We start from the raw sequence: 22,984 nt of genomic DNA on the forward strand, positions 1-22,984 counted from the left end.
CTCCTGACATCTCGGTGACTGTTGCAGATGAAGGGACAAGGTGAAGAACAGTTTATGGAAGCAAAACTCTTAACGTTTGCATTTTTGGGAAGCACAGTTGGGACATGGAATATATGTGCGTGTGTTGTAAGGATGTACTCCTTACTTCCTCAGTAATACAAATAATTTGTATTAGATTTATATAGCACAAAAGAATTTAAGTGCAATTGTGTCTGTAGCCCAGAAACAAAGTTAGGTGATGCGCTATGCTTACCCCGCCTGATCCAGTCACCATTGTGAATGTTGATCACGGTCCCCACAAGATCACTGCCTCGCTGCCTTTTCTCCCACAGAAAATCCATTGCTCTCCGTGCATATTCCTACAGAAGAAAAAAGGATTGCTAAGTACTGTGAAATGTACAAGAAACAAGTATGACTTCGAAGAATCCAAATATTTTCAGAGCACAAATGAATCCCAGTGCTCAAGACAACTTCATTTTTCACATTGGTTAGCTTCCTATTTCAATATGCAAATGTTAAATATTGGTATAATGCAGGATATTAATGGATTAAGCTCAAGTTTTCTACACCACCGTATTTGACCTTACACCTGGACAGACTGAACACATTCAGGGGGTGTCATGAAAAGGCATCACCAAAAATGAACCAAATATTCCACCAAGACCTGATCATGATCTTACAGCATCTAGATAACTAATTCCACATTAACATGCAACATGACCTTTTCAAAATACCTCGATCCCAGTTTGGCTTCCCAATCCATAGTGCAAACTGGCCCACTTAGAATTGTTTTTCCACAACCTATTCTTCACATACCCCACCCCACCACCCCCACCTCTTCTTCCTCTGCAAGAGTCACCTGGACATCAGTAGAAAACTCAGAAAAAACTTAAGACACAAACAAAGAGGACTGGTGAGAAACAGGGAAGCTGATGCTCATGATCATATGCTGCAGAATGCTGAAGGACAAATCAAAATCACAGAATTTATCACAAAATTGAGAAGTTCCGAACCTTTTTGAAACAGCAGGGCCTATGGAGTGCATTTATGTTTACATATATTGTAATAATTTCCATCCCGAGAGACTACAAGCACGAAGATTGTCCTCATGTATCTCCTCATTCACAGACCCAACTCCATACCTACTTACATACTACTTGGAGAACAGGAGATCCAACACAGCACAAGGCAAATACAGTTCTTCCTACAAGGGATGAGAACGTATGCTGTGGTGCAGCCCCCTCCTCTCAGAAAATATGTAGCTACAACATCTACGAGGACACAGAGCAATTTGAACAGCCAATACTTGGGCTCCACCTGGAGAGCAACACCAAGTAGTTGGGATGCTGTTTCTGTGAGCACCCATCCCCAATTATCAATGGGAAGGAGTGAACCCAAAGTCAAAGAGTGTACCAATATCTTGCAGCATTTCTCAATCTACCCCAAGCCTCACTTACAACACACATTATTGCCAGCTAATTTAACATGAGCCATCATCCACTTTTCCCTCATACCCTTCCACACGTCCCTGTTCAATCATGATGCACTGTAGTCCTGGCAAAGATCAACAGCTTTGACCTCAAATTGTAGCTCCATTAAACTGTTTTTAAATCTTTCAATATGGGCCCTGCAAGTACCACAACAATCACTAAATAAACTGGCCAGGTAAACCAGGGATGAAAGCAACATATGGCCATTTCCCAGGTAATTATTTTCTATTCTGGTTTGGATAAAGTGAATGTAATCTGCAGATTTACACTGAAGGCTGCCTTGTAGTTCATTCATGTGGATGGAGGTACCAAATTACATGTCCAGTCGATGTCCTGATATTTACCTCAGCAAAAACGGGAAGAAAATCTGCAAACATAGAGTCCAATTGAATTGTACAGAACATGCTTTTTTTTCCCCTTAGTGAATTTCAGGAGGGCAAGATTTTATTTTGATCTGCAATTAGAATAGATCCTTGCCATTTATAGCAAGCTTTTTGAAGTGGATTTGCAGCTATAAATTAATCATTCTGCAGTGGTATTTGGAAAGAGTGGAACAACAAAGCAAACAATGAGGAATTTTGCTGAAAACCTTCAGAAGGCTACTGAATACTGTAACAGCACCACAGGTTCATACACAGATCAAAAAGTAAAAGAAAGGCAAAGCCAACAACAGAACAGTATTTCTGCAAAGTACTAAAAGAGACCTACAAAATTTCAAACAAACCAAAAAGTTTAATTTGAAAATAAAGGTTAGAGAGAATCATTGGAGGCAGCTCAGAAACAAAGTGCCCTCAAAAGTTTAAAACAAGTTATTCAGAGCAATGAAAATGTAATCCAAGAAGGAAATACTTGTGTCAGCAAATATTTGAGGATAACATAAAATACACTTCTCCATGCTTTTGAAAAGCTAAACTTAATCATTCCACTTATTAGACAAAGTATATGGACGCTCAAAATCAAGTGAAGATGTACTCGGGATTATTTTGGAGAGTGGGAGGAAAACATTGAAGATATCATCTTCAAAAATTCCTGAAACCAAACTAATTTCATTGAATCAAAATAGATTAGTTTGTCAATCTCACATGGTGAGTCACAATAGAGCATATTTCAGGTGAAGCAGAGTTATAGGGTGGGGGAACAATTGATTAAGGTGTGCATGCACAACATTTTTATTAAGATATATAGATTGCACAACTCCTGGAACATCCAAATTGAGGCAATTCAGTCATCTGGATCCCCAAGCCTCCAGGAGTCATCATTAGCCAATAAGCACCGAACATAGGTCCAAGATTCAAACATGAATCAAATATGGTTCTCACAAAAATGAAAGAATATTACTTTCTAAATTACACCAACAAAATATTAAAATTATTTAAAATTCATTCAGCACATCAATAATCTTGCATTACCTCAAAAATAGATTCACCTGTCAGGCGGCTGAGAGCTGCAAATTCCAGAATCATGGTTCCAGCACAGGCTGTACAAGTGTCTGACTCTGTGCCTGTTCGGGACAGAGGGCTCAAGATTCCATACTTCAGATTTACCTACAATTAAAAAGAATTTTTAAAAACTTTTCACTAACCTATATGATTGTGGCATCAAAAATGGTTTAGAAGTATTATTTTCTGCGTTATCAGTAGTACACCAAGATTCAGCCAGTCAAGGAACATAGGCACTAAAGAGACAAGTGTAAAATAGATGCTTGCTTTTGTCTCCCTATTTGCCTCACTACCTGCAGTGCAGAACCTGACAAAGCTCATCATATTTACACCTGGGAGATCCTAATTTTTGAAAAAAAAATTCAGATTGCAACTCCAAGATCATAAATGGGAATTTTCTTTGTACTTACTCTGGGATACGGTAGTCCACTTGTGGTGTTAAAAGCTGGCAGAAGTCGATATCCTACGTCTCTGGCCATGTATAGGAGTTCATCTTTATACCAATGCATCTTCTTCCCATGGTTCTTCAACATGGTTGCCATCACATGACCTCCCAACAACCCACTGCAGCAGAAGTAAAGATTCTTAATAACAAGTATTAAAGAAAGTGAGTTACAGTCTCGTAATAAATGAATCATTGTACAATAATCGTACCACTCATAGTGGGCAGAGTTCAAGTTTGCTTTAAAGACCCCGTGTTACTCACCTCTAATTTTTTTTATTAGCATGTGTGTGGGTACTTCATTTTATTGCTGGTACATGTTTTATTTAATTAAATTAGAATTCTATTGCTGGGATTTTCCACTTCTACGCTCACCAGCCTGTGATTTTTCCATCCATTAAAGTGAACAGGTGAATAATTGCAGGTTGATGAGCACATGAGTAAAACCCCAACTTTTTGGTACAAGGGAAATGCAGACTTAAAACAAAGATGAGAGTAGGAGAATTATGGTGTGCATGAATATTCAACAAAGTAGACCAGCACATGGGCAATGCTGCATGACTGGGTTACAGAAGACAGTTTGTGGGTTGAATCATTTCCATATTTAATGTTTGCTCAACTGAGGCTGTATCAGAACCACACAAAATGCTGCTAAACATTGCTGCCATCCAATTCCCGATTCTATTTGTTTTGATACTGCCTTTTAACTTTTTTTTCTTGTGCCACATGTTTTGACTGAACAAAAAGTTTCTCCCCGTCAATATCAGTCTATAGCTAAGCACTATGAAGTGTACTGGGGTGGCTTTAGCTAACTTCAGGAGAGATATCGAGCCTTTGGATACTGCAGTTAATTGGGACACAGCGGCCAGTTTCAACAGCAGTGTGATGTTCCATTACCTGTTCTGCACACTGTTGAACTAGTGACGTGGGCAGGGACCACAGATTCAATTATCTTTGTTTAATATAATGATCTGTTTGAGATCAGGAGTACATTGTGAGAAAATTGTGAAGCCCCATCGTAACACTTTATGTGATGTCGCATGTGATTGCTATGCCATAGAGTCAGTCATTTGTTTCCATTTTAAAAAAAATTGTCGGTACTGTTAGTGGGCTGGTATTCAATGATTCAAAGTGATGCTGTTAAAGGCTGTATTTATTAATTGCTGTTACACAGTGGATTGCAAGATCCCTTTTCCTCTCCCCTACCCCCATTACAGTTCAAACACCCCGAAGATCTCAGGCAGCCTATCCACAGGCCTTTGCCAATACCCCTCTGGTTCAGGCTAAAAGGTGAGTAGCAATAATCCAATGTGACTAGCCCAAGAATTTTTGATCCCTCACATTTGGGAACCCACTGAATAGGAAACCCAGGTACTAATCAGCCTCTTGGCACTCTGTGCCAACAAGTTTTCAGTTGCTACACTGCCTTAGAAAGAGAAGCTGAGAAATGCACTTTTTGAAAGATGGCTCTTTAATGAAGGCATCAAGTCAGTGATTTCATTGCCAAAAATGGCCAATCCCACAAATTCAGAAAAATGGTGATCTATGCAGAGGTTTACTCACCCCAACACACGGATGTTTGTTTCAAACACAGAGACCACAACATCATTATCGAACTGGACGCTCAGTATCACTTTTCTTACTGCATCTTCAAATTCATCCAATTTGTTTAGTACCTTTGAAGTAAATCAAATAAAAATACTACTATATCTAATTTTCAGAAATGACAGCTTGAGAGAAGTAATGTAAATGGCAAAATGAGACCCATAAATCAAAACGTGGAAGAAAAAAATACAAATAAAAATTAGATGGGTGGTCATCTCAGCTCACCATTGCTACATTACTGGCAGACAACTCATAATGGCATTAGTGGAGGTCTGGGAGTTGGTCACCTGCCCTCTCGGCCCCAGTATAGCTCGGGCAGAAAACAAAAGGAATTTTATAGTCTCACAAAATAAAAGATGTTCTCAACCCAACTACTGCTCCTTCTCCAGCAGAGTAACAGTACACTGAGCTTGTATTCATAGAACTCAACATGAGGTACAGCATGAAGAGCACCACTGAACTTCAGATGACCATTCTGCCCAAAACCACACTTAATAAATGCAAAATCTGATCATTTCTTTGACTTTTTTTTTGCACAATGCTAAATTATTCCTGAGTTTAACATTTCTCTTGATATTTTAAATTAAGAATTGATTTATTGCAATGCACCATCTACTTTTCTTTCCCCCCCAAAAAAACTTCTTCCCGAAGCCAAAATGAAAAATAACTGCAAACATCTTCCAATGAACCCAGATTAAAATAGTTGATCATTTATTGGCATGAATTCTGTCAATCAGCATAAAAGAAATTAATGTTAGAGAAATCTCACTGCAAAAATCTGTTACATGTTTAACATTTGTGTGTCCAGCACTAACAATAAATGTAGCATTTAGCTATTAATTTACATTGAACTCAAATAAGCCAGCAGCCCAATAGTTTCATGTATTGGCTTCAAACAAAAAAAAATCAATAAATTTATATCTAAATTGGTCAGAGACAAGCATGGAAGAAACCGCTTCTTTTTCCCCTCCCCCACCAGGAAAGCAGAACAAGTTACAATACTTACAACAAGTGTATCTAATGTATCAATAAGAGTGAGTGAAAACCTGGAAATGAAAACATAATTAAAATGATAAAGGTGAAAAAAATAGTTTAGCATGAATAAAAACGTCAATAGTGTTTCATTTTATACTTTCAGCTTTCTTCCTCTGCTGTCAGCGAACCTTTATTTTCTTAAATTATAATACAAACAAATGAGACACTTTAGCAAGACTGCTGTAAAAAGTGTTACCCTGCATGATGCAAATGGATTGTACACTTCAGCACAGGGTCCTGTGTTAATCAGCTTAACAACTTCAAGGCTCAGTTGGGGTTAATAGTCTTTGCAAACTTACAGTGGAGCACTAAATGGAACATGACCCAAGATGTTACATCTTTCAGTGCAGCTGATAAATATGTTCATAGTAATGCTCAACAAATTTTAGCAAAAGTATATTTAAGAAGCACTTATAACATAAAATAAACTTTGGGTTAAATAAGGTAGAGGTTTGTCAAGTGGTTCTGAAATCATCACTTTAAATTTGGTTGCAGAGTACAGCTTTGGATTTCTGAATACAAACTTCAGATTCCTCAAGTATAAATAGCTTCAGGAATTTGCAGCTAGCCAGTAGGAGTTATATCAATTCAGAAGGGTTTCATTTTAGACCTGAAGCTTTAAAATTCACAAAAAAACTCATAATAATACTTTGTTCTGCAACCCAAATTGTAAATTTTGAAATGTTGGTTTTATGAATGAAATTAACTAAAGAACAATGTTTTATTTTTTTAAATGTATTTTTAAGTATCACAGTAATTCATCAATAGAAGAATTACTTTTCAAGAAAAACTGGGCATGTGTACAATATGGCTATTATATACCTCCATCAAATAAATCATCTAAGTATTTGAAGTTACTACCTTAGTGCAGCACACTGCTGTAAATATTTGTGTAAGTGGTTCAAATTTTGCACTTAATGCAGAAATAAGATTAATAGGGATTTGAAAGAAAATAACTTGGGAACGGTCAAGATTAACAGTCACCCAGAAAGAAAGCACAATACACTCTTTGCGAATACAGTATACAGCAGTATTTTTTAAAATCTAGAAATAATACTGTAATATTTTCTTCAGGGAATACTTTCGATCAAATTAACATTCCAAGATTTGTAGCAGCTCTTTTGTTTTCAGTTACACTACACTGGAATTCAAGATTAACTTTTACATAACACAGAAAGACATAGCTGTTCATTGTTTAAACAGTGAGTGTTACAACTTTATTAGGGGAATGACCAGAAGTAATTATTGAGCTCAACAGTCTGGAGAACGGAGTTAACAAATACACCAATGGGTGGTATCAATGGAAATTGATTATATTCTCTTTCACTGTCAAAAATCAAACAATCCTCCAAGCTCGAACAGTGATGTTGCAACCAGAATTCACAATTTAAACAATTGAAAAAAAAACCTTAAAATGGGGAAAAAAATTTGCATAGGGTGTCAAAGTTAGCCATCGTTTTTGAAATTTTTTTTTTAAAAAAAGAGGTCATGAGGATGTGACCCCAAGAGGCAGCACTTCATCTTAACAGACCTGCAGAGTTTTGCTGGACGAAAACAAGCAAAGTGGCAAGTAGCATACTCCCATTACCAGAAATGTCAAATTCACTGAAGAAGTCGTATACTTGAAAAATATTTTCATATGGTGCTGTAGAAGTCTAATGGTAGTTAATAGGTGCACCACCAATTCTGTTTCAAGCTTATTACCAGATATAAAAGGTAGGATTGGCTTCGGATTTATAATGCACAAGACACAACTCCTCAACCTTAACAGCCATTTGTTTGGTTAGGTTGATAAATTAAGCATTTTACACTTAATCTCAGGCGAAAGGGCATTTATAGCAAAGACTGAAAAATTTGAACTTAAATCTTTCCAATACCAAAGGAAATGTAACTTGCCAATTAAAATGGGAAATTTGACTCATGGCCAAAAGAATATCTGTTGACCATGGACTAAATTTCAGGTCTGAAAACCTTGGCCCCACTGGGATATTGTCTCATTAAAGCTCCTATTCATATTTAGTATCTGGTAGTCAAAATTTTCATAATATCTGATGCAAATTCAGAGAAACTATACCAAGTTTAAGAATCTTTCCTGTCAGATCATGTGTGGGCTTTTGTAAACTAAATTTGGTCTCTATTATCAGAAGCTCTTTCTGCACTCAGATAACAGGCAGGAACATTTAAATCCAACAGACAAAAATAAGGTAGCAACTACTGTCAATATTTGTTTGCAAGGAACAAAGATTTGAGGTTAATGAATTAAGAGTTAATGGTCAAGGAACAAGGTTTGAATGTCAATGTCCACTGATAACCAATTAATATTGTTTCATTCAACATAATAGTAGGACTACTCTTTTCAATATTATTATGTCCTAAGGAATTCATGCAGTATTTACTCTTTCTTAGCAGCTTAAAGTCTTCATTAAATTTAGGTCATCTACACTAATGAAGAAGAACTTGCATTTATAGCGCATCTTTCATGACCTCAGGATGTCCCAAAGTGCTTTACAGCCAATGAATTAATCTTGCAGTGTCGTCACTGATGATAATGTAGGGAAATATGCAGCCAATTTGCACACAGCCAAGCCTCAAAAACAGCAATGAAATAAATAATCAGATAATGTTTTAATGATGTTGATTGAGGTATAAATGTTGGCCTGGGCACTGGGAAAACTCCCCTCCCCTTCTTTGAATACTATCATGGGATCTTTAATGTCCACCCGAGAGGGCAGAGGGAGCCTCGGTTTAACATGTCATCCGGCGGCACCCTCAACAGTGCAGCACTCCCTCAGTACTACAAGTGTCAGCCTAAATCATGCCCTCAGGTCTCCCAGTTGGGCTTGAACCCATGGCTTTCTGACTAAAGTGAGAATGCTACAGCCAAAGCTAACATCAATAGAACGGTTGGTTTTGAGCAATATCAAGTTATTTACAGAATCTCTCAAGTAAAGTTTTTACCAAATATTGTTCATAGTCATTCAGCAATACTGGGAATAAGAAGTACCAAGGGAACACAGTGCATGCAAGACACATTTGCAAATGAAATATGGAAACTATTTCAGATGGTTCTTTATACTCTGAAGATAAAACAGATACAAGGATAAACGTCTGTAGGGTGCACATTTAATGGATACACTTAGCGTATAGATTAACCTTCATTTAAAGCTCAATAAAGTGAAGCACAAGGGTATAGCATACTTACTATTATTATGCAGTTTACTATTTTAATAGTAACAGACAATAATGTTTATGATTGTGCAATTCTAGAACGTACTTTCCTAAGGCATCATCAACGTCCCCACGACTTGGCTCTAATCCACGAACTCTTCCTCGACAGCTCAGCGGCATCAACTCATCAGCAGGGTATGCATGTTTCTAATGGGACAGGTGAAAGAAAAAAAATGTCAAACCAAAACTTCATTCTCAAATTGCGTGAAATACTCGAGGGTTCATTTTGCTTAGTAATTTATTGTATGAATTTATTTTTGGGGAAAATAAAGCTGTATGTTAATGAATATGATAGTATCAGTGCTTATGAATGGGACACTTGGTACCGAATGTAAGAATCAAAACACTCTCAAGTCAACTACAGCAGGGTCACATGCAGAGTGAAGCTCCACTGACTTTGTCCCAATACGGTATACCAGTGTGAATTTCCCTCTCCCCCAACCATCCTTGTGGTATCTTGGGTAAAGAATATTTTGTTGTGAAATAAGGATTGTACATGGGAAGAACGAAGGAGAGTATTTACCTAAACACACAACATATGTGAACATATAAGGCCCGATATTACCAGGGCGGCGGGTTCGCGGCAGGGGGGCGATTGGGGTGTGGGTAACGCGCCTGGTGAAATCAGTCTGCCCCGCCCGCAATCGCAGGCTGATTGGATCCACTTACCTCTTGTTCCGAGTTCACCGCTGCTGAGCTGTGTGTCGGGCGGACTGCGCTTGCGCAGTAAGGTCTGTCAGCTGGAGGAGCTCTATTTAAAGGGGCAGTCCTCCACTGACTGATGCTGCAAGAAATCGGAAAAATTACAGCATGGAGCAGCCCAGGGGGAAGGCTGCTCCCAGGTTTAATCATGCCTCACTCCAGCTCTTACTGGATGGGGTGAGGAGGAGGAAGAGAACAGAGATCTTCCCCCCGGCGGGTGGGAGGAAGCGGCCTGCCTCTGCCACCAAGAAGGCCTGGCTCGAGTTGGCAGAGGCGGTCACCTGCACCACCTGCACCTGCATACATATCGCGCACCTGCATACAGTGCAGGAGGTGCTGCAATGACCTAAGTCGGTCAGCCAAAGTGAGTACACTTGCTCATTCCCCTACACTCTGTCTGCCACATCACCGTCCCCACCCCACACCTCCTTCTGCACTGCCAACACTACTCTATCACATCACACCTCACACCAACTCAAACCTCATCCTCATATCTTACCTGCACTTACTCACCTCGCCAGTACTCATCCCACCACTACTACTCAACCCAATCCTCATACAATTGTATGGCTCTATCTCATACTCACCCTCTCATGCATCTCTTTCACAGTCAGCCTCACTCAATCTGTCACTACCTGTTTTGCAGCCACAGGGCATGCATCACATATGTGCAGTAGGAAGCGTAAGGCAAACGTGTCGTGAGCATGAAGGGGATGCACAAGGGTGTTTGAGGGTTTGTCATGGTTTTTACTTATATTTAATTTCTGAGCAACTCACCTCATATTATATTGGCACCACTACTGCCACGTCTTTGCGAATCTTGTCTGGTTTGTGCAATAATGCCCTTTCCTGAGGATCACTATGAAGACCCACAACTGATGACACCCATTGTGTCACTGCAGAGTGGGTGCAGGTGTATTTACAGGGCTCTTTTGTGCAGACGACTAAGAGACGTCGGCGATGTCCCCGGCGGCACCCTGGAAGGATGCGGAGGAGAAGTTGTTGAGTGCAGTGGTGACTTTGACAGCGACAGGTAAGAAGATGGTGCTCGGGCCAGCCGGGAGCAGCTCGGCATGAAGGAGGCTGCAGATGTCCACGACTACATGTCGAGTGACTCTGAGCCTTCGTGTGCACTGCTGCTCAGAGAGGTCCAGGAAGCTGTGGACCCTGTGGCGAGGGTAGTGCCCTCTGCGACGCATCTCTCTCTGCCGTTGCCCTCCCTCCTGCTGTGCAGGTGGATGTATCACAGCACTGTGTTGTGGAGCTCCACGGGTCAGAGGTGGACGGCGTGGCCGGCGAGGTTGGTGATGCTGTTCGCCCTCTGAGGATGTCATGACTGGAGCTACGGCGGCCCCTATCCGGAAGATGTACATCTGAGGGGGTCCGCAAGGTAGGTACATGTGTCTGGACACCGGGGCAAGTGTGTAAGTTGGTGAATTTTGTTGTTAGGAGGAGGGTGGTGGAGGCCAAACTTTGTCCAAAGTGACAGAGTGGCCTCCTGCAATGAGTGAGGGTCTCCCCCCACAACCTGTCAAATGGACCATTGCAGCTGCCACAGGCTGATGGCTGCAACACGTCCATTTCAACTGGGAGTGTTTCCCCCAGTACGGGAAACAGTCCCGGTTGTTTGTAAAATCCCAACCCTCCTAAAATATCTAGTTAATCAGGTCTGTAAACGACCTGAAATACCAAGATAAATAGCTTAAGTGGCACCCCACCGGCTTTAATTGTCGGCGGGAGTCCCACATGCGGGGGCTACGCGCGCATGTCAGCGCGTCTGTGGGGAACCCGGAAGTGGGCGGGTTGGAGCCGGGAATCCGCGATTTTCGGAGCCCCCGACAGAAACGCACCCGATCGCGGGTGCTAAAATAGAGCCCATACTGTGTGAAATTGTAACGGCTATTATTGCTTATTTGTAATGCACTTAAGAAAAAGTCACTGCAACATTCAGCAATTTCTTTCTCCACTTCAAAGTGACCCAAACACCCCATCCTGAATAAGCACAATTCGTTAAATCTTTTTGAAACATAGAAAAATTTATGGCCCAGAAGGAGGCCACTCAGCCCATCATGACCGTGCTGGTCGAAAAAGAGCTAACCAGCCTAATCCCACTTTCCAGCACTTGGTCCATAGTCTTGTAGGTTACGGCACTTCAAGTGCACATCCAAGTACTTTCTAAATGTGATGAGGGTTTCTGCCTCTCCCACCCTTTCAAGTAGAGAGTTCCAGACCCCTACCATCCTTTGGGTGAAAATTTTTTTTCCTCAGCTCCCTGCTAATCCTTCTACCAATTACTTTAAATCTATGCCCCCTGGTTACTGACCACTCTGCTCAGGGAAATAGCCTGTCCACTCTGTCTTGGCCCCTCATAATTTTATACACTTCAATTAAATCTCCCTTCAGCCTCCTGTGTTCCAAGAAAAACAACCCCAGCCTATCCAATCTTTCCTCATAGCTAAAATTCTCCAGTCCTGGCAACATCTTTGTAAATCTCCTCTGTACCCTCTCCAGTGCAATCACATCTTTCCTGTAATGTGGTGACCAGAACTGTACACAGTACTCAAGCTGTGTCCTAACTAGTGTTTTATACAGTTCTAGCATAATGTCCCTGCTCTTATATTCTATGCCTCGGCTAATAAAGAAAAGTATCCCATATGAGGGTCATGAGTCTGTGGAACTCCCTCCCCCAGACTGCAGTGGAGACAGGGTCATTGAATATTTTTAAGGCTAAGTTAGATAGATTCCTGATTAACAAGGGAGTTAAAGGTGATAGTAGGTGGACAGGAAAGTAGGGTTGAGGTCACAATCAGATCAGCCATGATCTTATCACATGGCAGAGCAGGCTCGAGGGGCCGAATGGCCTACTCCTGCGCTTAATTCGTATGCTCGTAAATGCACTACCCTCATCGACCCTCCTTGTTACCTCCTCAAAAAATTCAATCAAGGAAGTCAGACACGACCTTCCTGCAACAAATCCATGCCTTTCTAAATGACGGTTTATACCGTCCGTCAGAATTGATTCCAATAATTTGCCCATCACCGAGGTTAGACTGGCCTGTTTATCCTTTTCTCCCTTTTTAAACAACGGTATGACATTAGCATTTCCTCCAATCCTCCGGCACCACACCTGTAACCAGGGAGGATTGGAAAATGATGGTCAGAGCATCCGCCATTTCCTCCCTTGCTTCTTTTAACAGCCTGGGATACATTTCATCCGGGCCTGGTAATTTATCTACTTTCAAAGATGCTAAATCCCTTAATACTTGCTCTCTCACTATGCTTATCCCATCCAATATTTCACACTCTCTGCATCGTCCCCCTCTATGTGAAGACAGACGCAATGTATTCATTAAGAACCATACCCACATCTTGCGCCTCCACACACAGGTTACCTTTTAGGTCTCTAATAGGCCCTACTCTTTCCTTAGTTATCCACTTGCGTTAAATGTAATGTATTTATAAAGCATCTTGGGGTTTTCCTTAATTTTACTTGCCAGTACTTTTTCATTCCCTTCTAGGAAAGCAAAGAGAGGGCATCAGCAATGTGAAATTTTGTATCCTGTCACAGCTAACAGGTGCTCGTAGTCAGAAATGAATGGGTCTTGGCTTTGTGTCGACAATGTCTGGTGGATATGAATGAAAGTGGTCAGGAAATATATTCTGGACGTAATTGGTTGAATTTTATAAGTCTGCGCCTGCCAGCACTGCACATTGGGAATTCGGTCATGTGATGTCCATGATTTTTTGACCATTATGAGCTGAGAATTATGGGCCACACATGCTCACATTACCAATGTGCGTCTTCAGCAGGCAAATCTGTAAAATTACCCTATACACGTTTACCTTCCTGTTAGTATTCCAGGGGATTATCTTCATAATGTTGTCTTTTAATATTAAGAGAACATGTACCATTGTTCCATCAACGGCAATTGAATCAAAAAAAGGTATAAAACAAAAAGAACCTTGAAGTGTTCACTAGTTCTGATAGAGTTTTATTGATACCAGCCACTAAGCAGGGGGGGCTCATTAATTCCATGTCAGACACCAATACCTAAAAGGACACACCAGAAGACTAGATTCTGTTTACCAAGAAAAATCTGTTTCATCCTAAGGAACTGTTCCATTTCAAGAAATTGTAAGAGAAGCTGCAGACATTTTGCTGGAGACAAGGGACTTGATACTCAAGTGGTCTGGATTTTTATTTGCCCTTGCTAGTTTGAACTCCCGACACTCATTCTGAAGGGAGCAAAGTAAAAATGAAAACACTGGACAACAAGCAAAGGCAATGGATAAATGAAACAAATGCTTACCATATAGTTGCTGTATGCATGCTCAAACATTTCAACAATTTGGTTCCTGTAAACAAAAAAATATGCAAGATAAGGCAAAGTTAAGGCAAAATATTGCTCCAGCAGACAAAACCAATCATCCACACTGCTCACCAAAACACAAAAAACTTCACCGAACCAGAAAGATTCTAGGTAAGATAAAAATACCAGATCACGTCTTTGAGTTATGAAAGCCCTTTTGCAAATAAGTTATGCAGATGGATATTCAGTAACCTAGTGATTTACTGAACTATTTTACAGATTCTTAAAAAAAATTGATGTCTTGTATCAAAAAGCAGTAAAGGATTCTGCACAGTGCAGTATTCCATCAATGAACCTGTATGTTAGAAATGAGAATCATAATTTCTTACAATTGTCTTGAAGAATTTCAGAACTTAGAGAAACAAAACTGAACACTAGTTTGGATAGAGCATTTCCTACCAGCACAGCAGAACTTTGGGAGATAATTCAGTTTGCCAGAGAAAAAAAATCTAAACAACATTGAACTTAAAGCCTTTCTGTTGGTAAAAGGTTACTGGAATTCAGTTTTCAGCCACCAGATCTGGTTCACTTTTATAATGTAAAACTCCTTGATAAACAATAACACAGTCACCATGACATGTAACGCAAAATGAAAACTGCTTTCATCATATTGACAATAAGACTAATAAATAACTAGTTCCATTCAAGAGGTGGCCAAGTATCAATATGCAGCTGTTAAACCACTCTGAATTAGAAGGCCAAAAGCAGGATCTTAAATATAGTTGTACTCCGGGCACGATTTAGAGTTGAATTAAATGCTGTGAATGGCAGTGATTTCTGAACACAGTAAACAATGTGTGCCATTAAGCAATGGTGCAGAAATGGTAAAATTTCAGTTTGCTGTGCATAATGTCTCGAACTCAAGAACTGACCCGGTCCTCCAAAGTCTCCTATTTAAAATTCTGATCCTGTTTAAAGCCCTTTTTGGCCTTGCCCCTCCCTCCAGCCCGACAACCCGTGTCCACCCCTCCCAACTCTCTATCCCTCCGACGAACCTTTTGTGCACCCACTCTTCCTGTACCCCATTACTGGCGGCCATGCCTTTAGCCATCTGGCCCCACGCTCTGGATTTCCCTTCCTTCACCACTCTGCCTTTTCAACTGCCTCTCCTCCTTAAAACCTACCTCTTTGACAAAGCTTTTGTTACCCTCTCAATATCTCCTCCTTTGGCGTAGCATCCATTTTTTTTTTATTATACCGCTGAAACATCGAGGGATGTTTTTTCTACGTTAAAGGGTGCCATAAAAATGCAAGTTGTAGTAGTTATTCTGCAAGTTTAAATCAAGCCTTAAAGCATTGTTTGCACTGGGGCCATGATTCAGCACATGCACAAAAGAAAAGAATGACTTGCATTTATATAGGGCTTTTCATGCTCTCGGGACGTGCTAAAGTGATTTACAGCCAATGAAGTACTTTTGAAGTGTAGTCACTGTTGTCGGAAACGTGGCAGCCAATATGTGCACAGCAAGCACCCAAATATCTAGTTGTACATTTTTTATTTTAAGTTTCTGAAACAATAAACAAATAAGCCCCTTTTCTGTAATATAGCATTTACTGCCAGCACTAAATATTAAATTTTGTGTTCATCTGACAAAGACATAAACCGCTGTATTTAATAGTCTCAGTGGTTTCTGGGAGCTTGAGTATTACCTTCAAGATAATTTTTGCACTCAGAGTCAATTGCAATTGACTCTAAGAACTACACAATACACTTCAAAACGCAGCAAAAAGTGTAAAAGTGTAAAAAAAATCAGAAATTCCTGGGAAGAACTAGGAAATATATTTTGCACCAGAGCTCACTTCCTCCTTCAAAAGCTTCCAAAATTGCCACTACAAAAATTGTACTTGTGTGTACTTTTTGGATATCATATGTGAGGCCATTGGGTTTCAGTTTTTGAAGAACAAATTGAATTGTGGAATGTGATCCCAAAACACTAATATAAATCTTGATATCCAATGCACTAAAAATGCATTTAACTTATTCAGTTGCCTTGAAACAGTAACTTGTCATCGACCTCAATTCAAGGCTATTTTCCAGATGTGCATTTTTTTTGGTTTGAGGTACCAGCATTTTTGAGGCCATGTCAGCTTTTCTGAGTTTTGTAGATTGGCATAATCTGGGCCATTGATGTGAAGCAGCTTCAAACGGTCCTCGAGAATTTGTCTCCCTTTTGGAAATCCTATCAGTGAGGATTAAATAGATATTAATCGGCAGGTACAGCCCCAGTCACCATGATATTGAGATTACACTGAGCACTATTTTGGCAACTTGATTGACATGCTTGTGTAAAATTCCTGTGTGTGCTTTTAATAATGTTGTTAAATCATTTATTCTAATAATACTGCAGGGAAAAAATAAAATTGCTCCAGCACATAGCAATTTAATTTTGTTTGACAATCTTAATTCAACACCTCAAATTGCTGTCACCAGTAAAACTTCATAATCTGGCATTCAACTGCTCAAAATACTCTCCCCAGACAGTACGTTTGGATGGAAGGAAATATATAATAGTACAGCTGGTGTTTTTCATAGTTCAAGTGGATATAATATGGAAATTTCACATGTCCACTATTACACTTCACTGATATCCTTGTGACAACACTCTGCTTCTTTTGTGGCAAACAACTTCTTTACAAGTTTCTAAGAAGAAATAAAGTGTTGATGAAAAAAGACCAAGGTCCATCTAGTTTGCCTTCTAGCATCCTGGTAGTCGCATGATACAATGACAATGGACTTGTTGACTAATCATAGCAATCAATCTCTATCAATTAGTCTACAACAGACCCAGAAATGACAAGAAAATCCCTGTGATCAAATGTACCACTTTCTCTTTCATCAAACTACTTTGATTTATATTTTGTGGCAGTTGCAGAACACAGAAGACAGAGAAATAGGCAACAAACGTGCTCTTGCTTTGGTGTTTCTCAGCCAGTAAAAATAAAATTTTAATGTAACAAAAAAGCACCCAAAAATATCAACATATTCAAATACACCACCATACAAGCATTTTTGGTTTTACAAATTTAGCTCACTTCCATTTAGTTTTAAATTTTAGTTGCAAGGAGAAAAGCAGTGAAGCATGAAAATAGGATGAGCTATTGCCAGAAGGATGGAAGCAGTTGCAGCATGGGTAATCATTTGCAGCAGAGGCTGCCTGGCAGTTTATCATGGTTGGATGCCATGAGCTTTAAATTAGCCCAGGACTTGTACAACCTTCTTTTGAAGTGGGAAATAGAGAAGAACTTAGGGCCTTGTTGTGTCCTCGGGACATCCCAAAGTGCTTTATGACGAATAGATTGCTTTTGAGGTGCAGTCACTTTTTCAAAGACAAATACAGCAGCCAATTTATGCACAGCAAGGAACCACAAACAGCAAATAAATGAATGGCCAGATTCATTGAGCGAACTGTGTTTTCGAGGACATCAGCAGAACTCCCCATTTTTCAAATAATGCGAATCCCCACCTTATTTTCACACTCAGTTTTCATTGGCTACTATAAATTTGAACTGTGAAGGATGTTGTCAGTACTGTCATTTAAATTTTTGCCAATGAATTATTTTCCTCAAAATGGCCGGATTATACATCAGTGCCTTGCAATTGCCTCCTAAATCTTGGATTGGCAGGTAAACAACTGGCAAGACAGGCATTCTAAAGAATTATTCAGGTGGGACAATTGACAGCGTCACCTTCAGTCGACACACTTTATATATAGTCATGATGTGGAGATGCCGGTGATGGACTGGGGTTGACAATTGTAAACAATTTTACAACACCAAGTTATATCCAGCAATTTTATTTTAAATTCACAAGCTTTCGGAGGCTACCTCCTTCGTCAGGTGACATCGTTCACCTGACGAAGGAGGTAGCCTCCGAAAGCTTGTGAATTTAAAATAAAATTGCTGGACTATAACTTGGTGTTGTAAAATTGTTTACAACTTTATATATACATATTAGAGGCAGATAAAGGAAACAGGAAGCTAAATATGAGGCCACGATGATCCACTTTGTAGTACTAGTGACTCCAACTTGAATTCTGAAGCACAGCTTGGAATATTGGTTAATATATATGAACATAGGAATTGCTGGATGTAAAAAGACCTTGGATAGTGGGTCGTAGGTACAGGTCTACTGAAAACCAACAATAGCTCGAAACTGTCAGTTTTCATTTAGTTTTACATTTAAATTAATATACTTGTGTTTAGGCACTGAATTCCTAAAAAGCATACCAACTCAGTAGAATCTGTACTGATGCACCTAACTTCTAAGCATTTTATTCAATTTTTGTACTCCTTGCATGCACACATGCGTGCATATACTTACTTAAGAGCATTTTTCAAATGCACAAGAAGCAGACAGAAAATTTTACCCTAGTTTAGACACATACAAATTACATAATCAAAATGTAATTTTTCTGTCTCAAACACTGTTTGATTTGTTGATGAAAGGGCAACCAAAGGAAAAGACAAAACAGAGCATTAAATCACAGAGCAAAAAACACAACAGTATTCAGGAAAGAAAAATGCATGACCAATTTAGTTGGAGAAGCGTGACAACTGTGTATTATACAATATTGAACCTTCCCCATATTTAGCTTCAAGTTATTTTTAGTGACGATACCAATTATCACTTGGACAGAAACTAAATTCTCATCGAACAGCATGACAGTGACCAAAGTGCAGCACTATACAGGGGCCCAGTTAACACAAGGATTTAAATCATACCTGATTTTCCCTTTTTCTTGTTTTGTCATTCCCAGCACCAGATGGAAAAACACCCAGCTGAAGGTGAAGCATATCAGCAGTCTGAGTGTGAAACCCATGTTGGTGAAGTTTGGGGTGTTGTGAGATGAGAAAGGAGTTCCAGCTTCGGCCACAGACCCTTGACCATCAGCTACTCTGTAACTTCCCCCATTTTGGAGAATAACTTCACCGACACACACAAGTATCCGTCTCCACCTCCTGTCCTCGCTGCCAACCCTCCCTCTCACGGTCCAGGCGACAGTGTAAACGATGATCGTCCTTTCCAGACCGCGCTGCTTCCTCCTCCGCTCACCAGCACCACTCACATCCCGGCCATTGAAAGCCGGGCCGTCCTTTTCCTCAATACGGGAATCTGAACTGCGGCATTCTGGCCTTTGTAGTTCAATCTAACGACTCATTTTATGGTCATTTCAGACAACCCGACTCCTAACGTTAACTGAGAAACCTTTTAATCGAAATTCACCGATTCCGACGCAAATAACTGCCAAAAATAATTGAAGAGTGGCTGGGAGCTGTCAAAGGCTGGACTACAACTACCAGCACCCCTCGCGCAGCACTGCCCCGCGCAGCGACGGAAGTGAGGGCACAAAGCATGCTGGGATTGTAGTCTTTCCCATCCTGCACAACAGTCCATCTGATGCTGACATCTGCATTGCCCAATCTCCTTTTTTTTCCCCCCTGTACTTTCTGATTTCAGTCCCCAGTTTGGTTGCTGTAAACCACTGTCAAAATAATCCCTCTGGGAGAAATAACATGCTCGGTCTTCCGTCCATCCTATTACAATTAACATCTGTCCAGACAGCATCCTCTCAGTGGTAATTGATTTTTAAACATGTCAGAGTTAGGCCAGTGGGGAGAAGCGATTTCGTCAAAAAAGGTAAATTCATGACTGCTGATGGGACCTTAAACTATTACTATAAAAACCTAACAGTTTATAAAAGTGTGACAAGAGAATTATGCTCAGCACCACTGTAAATTCGGTGTTAAACAAAACTGCCACCAGCTCAGATGTAAGGAAGAATCTTACAAGCTTGTGATTTTCAAATAAAACTGTTGGACTATAACCTGGTGTTGTAAGATTCCTTACATTTGTCCACCCTAGTCCATCACCGGCATCTCCACATCACCAGCTCAGATGAACTGCCTCTGGCCTCGCTGGAGTCCAGAGACCGTAGAACAGAAAATAATTTTGAAGCTACACTTAAGTACAATTGAGTCACAATAATGAACTTACACTTCTGCATTACATTGTAGATAAGAAAGGTGTCGACAGTTTACATTATTTTGTCATATAGTATGTAGGTCCAAATAATATAGGAAAGAAAGAACTTGCATTATATAACACCTTCTCACAGCTCTCAACAATTCACATACAATTAATTCCTTTCAAGTGTTATAATGTAAGAGAACAATGCATCCCAATTTGCAAACAGCAAGGTCTCATTGCAGCAACAAGATAAATTACCAACATTTTTGTCGGAATTGGTTGAGGGAAGGATGCTGTGCAAGACAGCAGGAAAACTGCCTGCTGTTTTTCAATAGCATCACTAACATCCACCTCAACAGGAAGATGGGGCCTTGGTTTAACATCTCATACAAAGGACAGCAGCTCCGACAATGCAGCACCACCTCAATACTGCACTGGAGTATCTGCCTAGATTATATACTTAAATCCTGGAGTTTGAACCCACAACCTTCTAATTTAGAGGCAAGAGTGCTACAGAATGAACCATGCAGCCACTTGACCAACATAGAATCTACAGCACAGAAACAGGCCACTTGGCCCAACTTGTCTGTGTCGGCGTTTATGCTCCAAATGAGCCTCCTCCCACCCCTCTTCATCTAATCCTATCAGCATATCCTTCTGTTCCTTTCTCCCTCGTGCTTATCAAGTTTCCCCTTAAATGCATCTGTGCTATTTGCCTCAACTACTCTTTCCACATTCTTACCACTCTTTGGGTAAAGAAGTTTCTCCTGAGTTCCCTATTGGATTTATTAGTGACTATTTTATATTTATGACCTCTACTTTTGGACACCCTCACAAGTGGAAACATTTTCTCTACATCTACCCTATCAAATCCTTTCATTAACTTAAAGGCTTCTATTAGGTCATCCCTCAGTTTTCTCTTATCTAGAGCAAAGAGCCCCAGCCTGTTCAGCCTTTCCTGATAAGTAAATCCCCTCAGTTCTGCTATCATCCTTGTGAATCTTTTTTGCACCTTCTCCAATGCCTCGACATCCTTTCCATAATATGGAGACCAGAATTGTGCACAGTACTCCAAGTGTAGTCTCACCAAGGTAGTATACAAGTTTAACATAACTTCTCTAGAAATGAACCCCAGTGCTTGGTTTGCTTTTTTAAAAAAAATGGCCTTACTAACCTGCATCGTTACTTTTAGTGATTTGTGTAACTGTACCCCTAGATCCCTTTGCTCCTCTACCCCATTTAGACTCTTATTATCCAAACAGTATGTGGCCTCCTTATTCTTCCAACCAAATTGCACCACAGATAAACATTAGTGGCACTTTGCAGTATTAAGATAATGCAGGAACATATTTAAAGAATCCATCGTCAAAATCCACTTCTTATTTCTCTTATAATGCAATGGAAAATATAGATACATTTACATTTGGAATTTGCCTATCTATGAGGTCCAGTCACATTAGGACTAAGTGAGAAGAATTACCTAATTGAAATTTCTCTCTCAATGTTTGTGCTTTTTAAATCCTAACATTAGCTCGTGTATAATCACTTTTTAAGTTTGGAGGCTAAGGTATGAATGAGGATTAAATTTAGTGTGTTTGTTTGGATCTCAATACCATATATTCCACAGTATACTTAATCCATGTTCATATCTGATCCCCATTATTGTGAAATATACTATGGCCAGGGTTTTCCATTTATGCATTGACCAGCCCACGATTTTCCCCCTCCATTCATTTTAATGGTCAGGAAAATCAGTCTTGTGAGCACAGAGCAGAAAATATCAGTTTGGATGTATAATCCACAGTCACTTAAATTTACCATTACGAATCCATACTATACATATTCCACATTTGTGGGACACAACATTTTTCTTCCTCTTAAAAATTTAATTATTTATCATTAATACAGGCTGATAAGAAATCCCATTTCACTATCAAATGGATAATTATGAATGGTTTGTGGCCCTAAATTGATTTATCCCTCTCTTTGTTCAACCCATCCATCTGATTAATAATGATTTAGATTCATTGCATGCTTGGCCAGATTTGCTCTCCTTGGAAGGCAAGGCTCTCATTTCAGATGAAACTTTATCGCATTGCTCAGTGAGTTCATTGAACCACTTTTGATTTTGAGCAAACCCTCATTTGAAAGAATTATATATTGATGAGGGCACATAATAATTATGATAGGATGAAAGATAAAGAGAAATGACCGTAGAACAGCACTCCTCGTCTCAAACATTCAATGCCCCAAGTGGTGAATCTGAATAAACCACATCTTTCCTTGTGAGATCCAAAGTAACACATCAGATCCTGGCTCCAAAAGCACAAGATGGCACATGACACAAGCTCACGGCAACATTGACCGCTGTCTTCCACAGATCATATGGTTTTGTGGCAATTACTACATTCCTATGCTATTAGATTCATTTTGAGTCCAAAGTCTAGAAATAGCAGCTGATGATATTAAAGGTTTAACATCTATGTTAAAATAGATGATGGAGGAACATCGTACCAATGTGGTCAGCGTTTTCCGCAAAAATTGCCATCAGCAATTTCAACACTGCAATATAAAATAGTATAACAACTTCGAACAAGTACATTATTTTGCTAATAATAGAATGTCACAATATTTATGATTCACCATTTTTGTTACAGCTTAATGGTGCATATTGATTCATCTGAAATAATGTGCACATTAGAAAA

At 39.8% G+C, this 22,984-nt stretch overlaps 1 protein-coding gene across 1 annotated transcript in view; it reads right to left on the bottom strand.

The window, feature by feature from the left end:
• si:ch211-282j22.3 (ER degradation-enhancing alpha-mannosidase-like protein 3) overlaps positions 1–19,453 on the bottom strand; it is a 39,669-nt gene extending 20,216 nt beyond the window's left edge. Inside the window, exons 1-8 of the mRNA XM_067969612.1 lie at positions 19,034–19,453; positions 14,252–14,297; positions 9,286–9,386; positions 5,983–6,022; positions 4,935–5,047; positions 3,340–3,493; positions 2,900–3,034; positions 254–359 (exon numbers count right to left, since the gene is read on the bottom strand). Coding sequence (XP_067825713.1) covers positions 254–359; positions 2,900–3,034; positions 3,340–3,493; positions 4,935–5,047; positions 5,983–6,022; positions 9,286–9,386; positions 14,252–14,297; positions 19,034–19,131 — 793 coding nt within the window. The 5' untranslated portion in view covers positions 19,132–19,453. The remainder of the gene's footprint in view (positions 1–253; positions 360–2,899; positions 3,035–3,339; positions 3,494–4,934; positions 5,048–5,982; positions 6,023–9,285; positions 9,387–14,251; positions 14,298–19,033) is intronic.
• Positions 19,454–22,984: the final 3,531 nt, after the last annotated feature.

The sequence above is a fragment of the Heptranchias perlo genome, chromosome 31, assembly GCF_035084215.1.
Source record: "Heptranchias perlo isolate sHepPer1 chromosome 31, sHepPer1.hap1, whole genome shotgun sequence".
NCBI lineage: Eukaryota > Metazoa > Chordata > Chondrichthyes > Hexanchiformes > Hexanchidae > Heptranchias > Heptranchias perlo.